A 10,545-nucleotide genomic window follows, 5' to 3' on the forward strand; every position below is an offset into this window, starting at 1 on the left:
TTCATTTTTGCCTAAAAATCTACATTAAATTATCATCAGATCTACTCACCACTGCCAGATGCAATTTTTTTTTTATCTTGTTATGGTCATGTATTGTATATAAGAAATTAATTTTAGCAATATTCGGAATAAGTAAACAACTTTTTTTGTGAAAATCTCATGAGAAAAATGCAGAGACTCACTGGGGAGTTTATCTTTGACCCCACGTAAACATTTCAGCTTGACCTGTACAGGCTGGGGTGTCAAGTTCCAGTCTACCTTCCATCTGCGACCTCGGGTACCACCGTACTGTACCTCTGTCATCATCAAGTCACCAAAGAATGTCTGAAATGAAAAAAAAGGTAAAAATTGCCTCATTATTTTGAAAGAAAACAAGAGCTGTCAGTGGACAGCGTGCTCGACTATTCTCAGTGCTTGATAGTATAATATAAGCAATGAGTAAAACCTTTACATTACAATAAGCATATTCTAAGTCGAAAAGGGGCCATAATGCAGTCAAAATGCTTGATAGAGTTGCCTCCTCCTTTTTACAGACTGGGGTCATGATGGTTAACAAGTATGCAAAATATGAAAGCAATATCTCAATGGACTTTGAAAATATTTGGGGTGGTATGCAAACTTTAACATTTGTGTGACGCTCACGCTAACGCTAACGCTCACGCCAGGGCAAGTAGGATAGCTCCCCTATTCTTCGAATAGTCAAGCTAAAAAGGTAAAAATTGCCTCATTACTTTGAAAGAAACAAAGATAAAAATTGCCTAATTACTTTGAAAGAAACAAAGATGAAAAACTGACAGTTATTATCATGTTTATTCAAATGAAATTTTTGTTGATATAAATCGCTGTTAGTTTCTATACACAAATGTATACTTCTTAAACATAAGATTTGTGATCTAAATAAGTTAAAGAGAATATAAAAACCCTAAGGATATACATGAAAGTCGAAACAGGATGTCTAATAAAGATCACTGAATAACTCAAGGTTCATATACATATATTTAGAGCATATGTGTCACTAGAAGTATAAAACTTATTATGCAGTTGGACTGAGAAAGTCGCTATTAATTAATACATATATATCAAACATGAAATATCTGTGTCACATGCAAGTATGTTTCAACACACTTGCATAGTGTGTTATGACAGTGATACAAATAGAGACCATGTATTACCTTGACTTCTCCTTTCCTACGTTCCAGTACACTGATCAGCTGGCTTTCTGCACGTCGAAACGACTGGTGTAACCTCTCCATCAACAACTTCTCTCTCTGACGTAACATCTCCTAAAATAACATGATAAAGGTATGTTTATAGCAATGTCATTCACAGCCAACATTGTACTGATGTATTTAGACAAAACTCCCATACAATACTGTGAACTCAATAAATTTCATTGGAATAAAATTCTCCATCAAAACTTCCCTCTCTGACGTAACATCTCCTATAATAACACGATAAAAATATGTCTGTTTATTAAGACTGTCATTCACAGCCAAAACTGTACTGATGTAACTAGACAAAACACCCAAATGATCCTATGAACACATTCAACTTAACTGGCATAAAATTCCTGCTTTCATCCAAAACGACTATTTCATACCATAAAATCTGGGTTTCAAATTCCTAACTTTACACAAAACAAATGAGAATTTTATTTGATTGCTAGAATTTATTTTGTGGTTTGATGCAACTAGGGAATCCTCAAAATTTAGTTCCCTACAAATGTTCATGAATTCACAGCATATCTGCTGAAGTACTGGATGTGTCAATTATTTGAAAATAATACTTACAGGTATAACTTACTAAGCACAATCAGAAGTAAACATTTAAAAATATAACTAATTATGTATATCTTGGGAAAGAAAATTATATCCTTAAAAAGTATAGTTTCTTATAAGCTAAATACATGTAAGTATTATACAAAATTATTTAACGTTGAGTATTGGTGTCATTTTACTGAGACATAAATCTGTGGTCTTCAAATTAAATGATGAATTTTGCCTGTAAGGTTAGATTTTATCTCTAATAGACCAGTTAAACCTCAAAATCTGCAAAATTTGTTTGTCGCGAATAACGATGTCTCCACAGAATTTTTTACCTCTCTACGTTGAAGATCTTCCCTCCTATCCTGTGTATATTTAGCAACCCTTTTCTTAGCATCCTCCTCACGCCTTAGTAACTCCTGATGACGACTTCTTGCCTCACTCGCCTACAAAATACAGTAAAAGTCATTATTCTATTTGGATTTTAAGTGATACTTATTTGAGAAACGGTATAATACTTAATTTCTATGTACTAGTATAAATAGGTTTTTGTTCTTAAAGTGCAACTATAGTTCTTTTCCATCAATATAGGTTTATAACTTCTGCAGAGATAAACATCTTGCTAAAGATCTGGCTTATGATGAAGGAACCAAACAGTAAGAAATACCACTTGTATTTTTCACATTTTGTCAGTCTTCAGGGATCCCACCATACCCCATCTCACATTCACACACATACACTACTGATACTTCAAAGACCCAGTTACAGAGTGCCTCAATAAAAAACAGGGTTATTTTATGTTTTGGCCATTAAAAATAAAAGCTAATCTTTTGCTACAAGCAAAGTCAAAGCTATGCAAAAGACACAGACCACCTGGCTCTGAAGATCATTAGTAAAACATCTGCAGCGTAACCTAACCTGTGAATAAAGACTGACTGCAAATAAAACATTTCTGGCTTTCCCACATGTTGGAATGTAACAAGAGGATAAATGTAACAGAAACAAACCTCTTGCTCCAGGTATTGTATATGTTCATCTCTAAGCTGTCGTTCCTCTGTCTGTACATCTTCCAGTGAAACATTGCCAATCATCAACACGTCATCACGTACACCGGCCTCGAAATGATCAAGGTATGGGCTCATCTCAGACTCTTCCATCTCAAGCTTTAGCTCTAAATAATGATATATTGATTAAATATCAAGACATTGTAAGAACAAATCTACAGGTGCTGTCATCAACACCCTACATAATGATATAGGTAACAAAACGTTGACCAAATAGAGATAAAATTGACAGGAAGCCTAAATATTCCACAAGAATTTACCTTTTTCATAATACAGGCATTATTCAAATCATCTCAAGAGTTTCATTCAGTATGACTGGAGGTTCAGATAGTTGTAAATTTTCAAATACAAAATTTAAATTTCTGATGTTTTTGGATAGTCTCATTTACTGTCTTATCTGTATCTCCTTGTGTTTCATTATAAAATGACCACTGCTAGCAGGAGATATCATTTATAGTAAAACACAATGAAGCATAAAAAAATTTCAGGTTTGGTACAGTATCTGCAGAATCACCTAAAATAAAAGAAATCCATAAAAAAATCAGGAGGATATGATTTCTGGTAACTGAAATTAAAACATAATGGAAAAGATTGCTGCTAACTTAAAAAAAAATCTTTTCCTATAAAAATAAGCTTTGACTTTTTTAAACTCCACTTCCTTTTCTTTCTCATATCTATGAATTTTCAAGAATTATAGATCATTAAACAACCTGTAAACTAAATTTGACATACTTGTAATTTTCTGATATTTGTCGACATGTTCTGGCCTGGAGAACAGTGATGGTGGTTGTTTCTTGTTGCTAAGGTCTCCGTCCTCCTTCTCCATTGTCTCCAACAGACGATACAAGTCTGGTAATGAGTTCTCAAACTTTGGAGGCTCTAAAAGAAGAAAAATACACATGCCAGTGAAAAATATCTTTTACATATTTTCTACAGGGAATGGGAGTATCTTGGAACCAATATTACTTACCTATTTGTTCTGTGTCTTTACATTTCAAAAATATCTTATTGACTTAGTAACTGTCAATGTTAGGTAAATTTTGTTTTACAAATATATCTTGAAAAAGGCACAGCACTGAAACACTTATAAAGAAAGTTGCACAAAATATAATTGTTAAATTCATGCTGAAGTTGATTCTTCTACGGTTATACATTAAGTGAATAATTTGAAAGACTAAGAATGGTCAGCTAGTGGTTGATCTACTTCCTTACATATGGTTCCCTCTGCCCTAAGATAAGATATATTTTGCATGGGGTACAAATTCTGTGTATGTTCATATGATTCACAACAATATTAAACATCACAGCTCTGGATCACAAGCATGGCAATTAACATAACATTAAAATCAACATTGCATCAACAGCTTCTCTCAAACACCATATTCTTCTTTAGAGATTCATTGCAGCACAAATACACAACATGAAATCATTTCAAATGTTAAGAAAACAACACTGTTCCTTAACCCCTAGCCTGCTGGCGGCAAGTGATTCTGCTTTTGCGACCAGTGCAGACCAAGATCAGCCTGCACATCCGTGCAGTCTGATCATGGTCTGCACTGTTCGCTATTCAGTCAGTAAATTTTCAGTAAACAACCTTTCAAATGATAAATTGTACAGCCCAAATTGAATGATGGACCAGTCCATTATAGAAATTTAGCATGTTTAAGGTTAATGGAAAATACACAATACCATAATATAAAGATGAGTTATAATTACCATATCTAAACTCCTCATCCTCCACATGTTCTGTTACAGTGACTTCTTGTGTAGTTGTTTCAGTTTTTACTGACTAAAAATACATAATAAAAAACACGTTTACTATAATTATATTGTTTATTAAAACATTCAACCATGTAGTTAAATTGAGACTTCAAATCCCCTTTCTACCATTTGTTCTTTTGAAAAGGCAATAGTTATTCATTTTTTACAATACATGTTATGATGATCTGAACTGAACTTTAAATGTCTAATTGTTTCTACTTTTTTTTGCACATCCGTACTTTTAAGGCAATTATAAGGCTGTATTAATTTGCAAAATAATTCCATCTACCTGTATTCATTAACAATATGCTGATGACGAAATAACTGTCTCCATGTTCATTATAGAAAACTATGCTTATTACACTACTGATAAGGAAACACCCGCACTTTATTCAGTCATTATACAGTAACTGTTCATTAATTGACCGACTTAAATAAAAGTAATGGTTGTTCAATGGTTGATTACATAGATACATTTTCAAATTTTCAACTTCTGTATGAGGTTAACACTAAAAATAGTATGTAATAAATGTAAATATAATTGTAAAAGTTTTAGGCACCATTTCTCTACATTTTGTAACAACTGCATTAAATGACTATGTATTTTTGAAAAAACTAACAGATGCTGTAGTTTTAAGAAAAGTTTTGTCAGACATATTTCTATAAAAGTGTTGGATAGATTATTCACCGTGGTAACTGTATTCTTATTGTCACTGTCCTCCCCAGAGTCCCCCTCTGGTCCCATCCTCTCTCTTCCAGTCCCACCTGTTGCCATGGTTACTGTTTTCTTTCTTTGTTCACACTCTGGACCTATGAAAGAAGACTTTTTCATATTATATCAAATCAATATTTATCTACAACATTACAACATTACAATTAAGCTACGGTATATATAGCTTTTGACAAACATACTGTATGCTTAATAATGTGACTGAAATGTGATTGTAAGGGACCTGCGGCCAATTGGTTCAGGCCCCATCTGCAATTTCACGAAAAAAACTTAAATAATTACTTAAAGTTAAGTCTGTTATTTTAAAACTGTGCTATTGCTTAAGTTATTGTTATTTAGTGTTGAATTTTTCTATGTATTTATAGCTATCAAAAATGATACTATGGTTACTGGTACTGATGATAAACCCGAACAGAAAATGAGGTTTTTTACCTGTAACTTTTTTATTTCTGCAAATTGAAATCAATGGTCGGTATCAAAATAAAGCTTAACCTTTGCTGAAAACTTTGCATAATTCAAATTTATATTTATTAAGCAAACTCACACGAATTGAGGGCCTGAAAGGGGTATGTAAAAAGGGGACTTTATGAACGTTGACTGATGATAAATTCGAACCCTTTGTCATTTACAAAATTTCCTTGGTATTATTATATTGAAACTTTCCCAAAAAAGCTGCAACAGTCATTCCTGATCAAGTAATGAAAAGTTAACAAATGTCAGGCCTTCATGTTTCGACAGTGAGCATGCGCAAAAAAACACCCTTTTCCCCAGTAATTTTGGATAAATATTTTTTATACAAATTTTACAAAGTCATTTATTTATACAGAATATTTACCAATTTTGTTTTTGTTTACACCAGTTGGTGTTGTAAGTAGAAACTATTAGATGGTGTGTTCAATTTTATAAATAACCGATTGCAGTCGAATATTTCCAAGGTGTTCGACTTTATCATCTGTCCGGGTTTATCATCAGTACCAGTAGTAGTGTTTGTCTGCAGTACTTATTTCTATCACACAAATATAATATTTCTATTTTAGCACAAGTATTTGCTTAAATACAGTATATTTTTTATTTTTATATTTCATTTCCTGTAAAATTCAGAACTGTTGCATTTTATCTGTGCAGTAACTAATTTTGTGAAATTTATGAACTTCATTTCTGAACAATTTAAAATTATGTATGCAATGTGCTGTAAAAATTTCAAACATATAAATTTTAATTAGTGAATTAAATTTAAATTTCCTATCAAAAATGTCTTTTCTCAATATTTTCATACAGTGTACTTTAATGCTTCAATATTTATAATACCAATATACCCTTGTGCTATTATCCAAAGGTAATTATCTGGCAAACTGCCACATTCAGTATAATATTCTATTCAGGTTATCTAATTTCAAAACCCAGGTGAAATTTCAATGTATTATTTATCAAAAATATATAATATACTGTATACTATATATATTTTGCTAAGACGGAAAAAAGTCTGTGATGAAACTTCTACTATTCAGCTGAAGTACTTTCAAAACTTGTTAAACTGATAATATTTAATTAAATTAATAAGTATTAATTGGATAGGTACACAATAATTTCAAAATAAACACATCACTATAAAGAGAACATCTACGTTTAAAATATACTGTATATTGATAAGGAAAGATCGTATCAAAAGTTGCCTGCTTTATCTGTGAATGCTTATAATGAACATAAAACAAAATAATCTCACCTGGTGTCAATTGTCGGCCATTTGTAAACAACTCTCCGGATACCTGACGTAAAGTCAAAGGGACACTACTCTCGCTGCTATTGGAATGAGGCCCGGCTGCTATTTCGACTGTTCACACAGTAAAATGTAGTAAACATACATGTGTAAATATCAGGACAGCTGTTACAAAATTAAAGTTATAAACTTGAGACACAAGTGTACACAAATTTTGAATTTTAACCATATGTTTGTACTGTACTTTTGACATAGGAAGTATGCATTCAGCTATTATGTTCTTAAGGTCTACATCCTTTACACTAAATCAAGACACAACTTCACATAAGTTAACTGTCATAAGTAACTTTACAGCGGAACTTTAGTATCAGGTGTAGGCTAGTCCAAATAATTTTGGGACAACGTGATAACTTTTGAATGTTGCTGATGGCAACTATAAAATATTTTATAAGTAACCCGACAGTGCTCGCTTATCTAAGTCTGGAAGGTTTCCGACCCAGTTCCAGCCCATGTGGAAAGACAATATGCGTAGTCTACTCTACATGAACACGTATTTTGGTGTTAGCTACCAGTTGAGACCAAGATCCGGTATCTTGGTGGCTAGATTTCCAGGAGAGGTCAGAGCACTTAAAACATTTCACTATTTTGACTATATCTGGAAGATTTTCGACCTACATGAACATGTAGTTTGGTGTTAGCTACCAGTTGAGACCAAGATCCGGTATCTTGGTGGCTAGATTTCGAGGAGAGTTCAGAGCACTTAAAACATTTCACTATTTTGATCATATCTGGAAGATTTTCGCCCTACATGAACATGTAGTTTGGTGTTAGCTATCAGTTGAGACCAAGACCCAGTATCATGGTGGCTATAGATTTCGAGGAGAGTTCAGAGCACTTAAAACAATTTACTATTTTGACCATATCTGGAAGATTTTCGACCTACATGAACATGTTGTTTGGTGTTAGCTACCAGTTGAGACCAAGATCCGGTATCTTGGTGGCTATAGATTTCGAGGAGAGTTCAGAGCACTTAAAACATTTCACTATTTTGACCATATCTGGAAGATTTTCGACCTACATGAACATGTAGTTTGGTGTTAGCTACCAGTTGAGACCAAGATCCGGTATCTTGGTGGCTATAGATTTCGAGGAGAGTTCAGAGCACTTAAAACATTTCACTATTTTGACCATATCTGGAAGATTTTCGACCTACATGAACATGTAGTTTGGTGTTAGCTACCAGTTGAGACCAAGATCGGGAATCTTGGTGGCTAGATTTCGAGGAGAGGTCAGAGCACTCAAAACATTTCACTATTTTGACCATATCTGGAAGATTTTCGACCTACATGAACATGTAGTTTGGTGTTAGCTACCAGTTGAGACCAAGATCCGGTATCTTGGTGGCTAGATTTCGAGGAGAGGTCATAGCACTTAAAACATTTCACTATTTTGACCATATCTGGAAGATTTTCGACCTATATTCATGAACATGTATTTTGGTGTTAGCTACCAGTTGAGACCAAGATCGGGTATCTTGGTGGCTAGATTTCGAGGAGAGGTAACAGCACTTAAAACATTTTACTATTTTGACCATATCTGGAAGATTTTCGACCTTCTTCGAGTCTCTATATCATAAGAACATAATAATTATGTAAATGTAGAAATATACATGTAGAAGTTCTACAAGTAAAGGGAGGTCATGCATTGATACGTATTAGTATACTCAAGTCCTTATATGTTTGGTACCGTATATAGATTTGTAGGTGGATGTATCCCCTTTACATTACTATCCAGGAGGCAATACAATGACTTCAAGCTCAAGTGTTTAGGACTGAAACTAATCCAGTACAGTTTTGCCTTTGACAGACGCACGGACGTTCGAATTTTGCGGATAAGCACGTAAGATGCCAAGTCAAAAATTCGAATTAACAAAGAGCCTTGCAATAATGTGCGGAACTGTAGGATTGAATCGATCAATGAACAAAATAAGGATTCACGTGCACGCAGTTCCAAAATATGTTCATTGTCAGCATGAAATTTTATGCACATGATGCTAATCATATTTTATTGTCTTAATCAGCCTAAAGATCTATATGAACTTGTTACTTTTACTGTACTAAGGTCATTGGCAAAATAGAACACGGTTTCTTTTACTGATAATAAGGATGTATTTATGTGCGCCTTATCTCATTTGTGACAACAAGAAAATGTCAGCCATGAGTGTGTTTTTCAGCTCAATCTTTGTGTTCCTTGCCGCCGCTGTAACAATTTCCGAGGTAAATAATTTAGTACTTTCCATCTTTTATCCTGTTCTAAAAGAATTTTTGATAAGGACACGTTTCATGTTACAAGAACAAAGTTAAATCATGCTAATTAAAGATCGTTTCAAGTAGAAGTTCACCAGTCTAGGCATATGCGCTGCAAATTCACGTACAACTTCAAATCGAAAAGAAGTACATTATGTATATCAACCTATTTATCCAAATACATATATAATACATATTTTTTTCTTTATTAGGCATCTGCGTCGCGTGTATTTGTTGGTTCTTAAATTGCACGCAAGCGCTCAAGTATCATGTTTCCGCTTGCTAGGGACAGGAAAAAAATATCTAAACAATTTAAGATTCACTGATACAATACTCATTATTATGGCGATTTTTTTTTCTACTTCAATCGTAGAGGAAGACCACATTGTGTTTGGCACGTATGTCCCTTCGCACATTATTTCAGGCACGAACAGACGCCTACTTTGAAGAACCGTTGGCCTTTCACTAGTCGGACGAAGAAATATTACACCACGAAATAGTTTCGAACCCGTTCGACGACGAGCAATTGATTCGAACTATAGCGACTTCAAAGCCGCTATCGCCCGTCCACTTACTACATGTAATAATATTTCAGGCTACCAGCTGTACCTCAAATGCCGACTGTCCACATGACCAGTGTTGTGGGAGGCCCGTCCCCGATATCCTCGGTCTGTTCCAGTCATGCCAAAGGTACAGCCTTGAGGGTGAATCCTGTCATGGTTCACTGATCAGCGCAAGCTGCGACTGCGCACCGGGCCTTACGTGTGTGGAACATACTGGTTTATTTGCGCTCTTGCACACAAGTAAAGGCGTGTGCCGCAAAGAAGGCGAAACAACTACAGACGAAGGTCTCACTATTTTTGGAAAATGAAGGTTGTGAACTGGACAATCATTAAAAAGAAAAAAAAAACACTTTTGTGTAGACAATTTCCTTTAACCCTTATGCTGGACACGATTGATTCTGCCTTTGCGACCAGTGTAGATCCTGATCACAGATCAGTCTGATCATGATCTCCACTGTTCGCCATTCAGTATCTTTTTGGTAAGCACTCCTTTTAACATTTAATGGTACTATCCAAATTGAAAGATGGACAAGTTCATTATAGAAATTTAGCAGGACAAGAGTTAATATGTAGAGATCGTTGTAATATTAAAGACTGCGCTTTGGTAAAAAATGCAAGTAGGCCTTGTATTCACAAGGTAA

General features: G+C 34.3%; 2 protein-coding genes across 5 annotated transcripts in view; one reads left to right on the top strand and one right to left on the bottom strand.

The window, feature by feature from the left end:
- Positions 1-7,172, bottom strand: part of LOC123539694 (uncharacterized) — a 46,401-nt gene extending 39,229 nt beyond the window's left edge. For all 4 annotated transcript variants that reach the window (XM_045324420.2, XM_045324419.2, XM_053527206.1 and 1 more), the window contains exons 1-8: positions 7,042-7,172; positions 5,277-5,398; positions 4,544-4,616; positions 3,560-3,706; positions 2,771-2,934; positions 2,099-2,209; positions 1,173-1,283; positions 183-324 (exon numbers count right to left, since the gene is read on the bottom strand). In XM_045324420.2, coding sequence (XP_045180355.2) covers positions 183-324; positions 1,173-1,283; positions 2,099-2,209; positions 2,771-2,934; positions 3,560-3,706; positions 4,544-4,616; positions 5,277-5,363 — 835 coding nt within the window. In that variant the 5' untranslated portion in view covers positions 5,364-5,398; positions 7,042-7,172. The remainder of the gene's footprint in view (positions 1-182; positions 325-1,172; positions 1,284-2,098; positions 2,210-2,770; positions 2,935-3,559; positions 3,707-4,543; positions 4,617-5,276; positions 5,399-7,041) is intronic.
- A 2,004-nt stretch (positions 7,173-9,176) lies between these two features.
- On the top strand, positions 9,177-10,247 carry LOC128549747 (uncharacterized). Its single transcript, XM_053527212.1, has 2 exons — positions 9,177-9,311; positions 9,937-10,247. Exons 1-2 carry the CDS (start codon positions 9,201-9,203, stop codon positions 10,210-10,212), a joined length of 387 nt encoding a protein of 128 aa, XP_053383187.1. The 5' UTR covers positions 9,177-9,200; the 3' UTR covers positions 10,213-10,247.
- Positions 10,248-10,545: the final 298 nt, after the last annotated feature.

The sequence above is a fragment of the Mercenaria mercenaria genome, chromosome 16 (assembly GCF_021730395.1).
Source record: "Mercenaria mercenaria strain notata chromosome 16, MADL_Memer_1, whole genome shotgun sequence".
NCBI classification, from domain to species: Eukaryota; Metazoa; Mollusca; class Bivalvia; order Venerida; family Veneridae; genus Mercenaria; species Mercenaria mercenaria.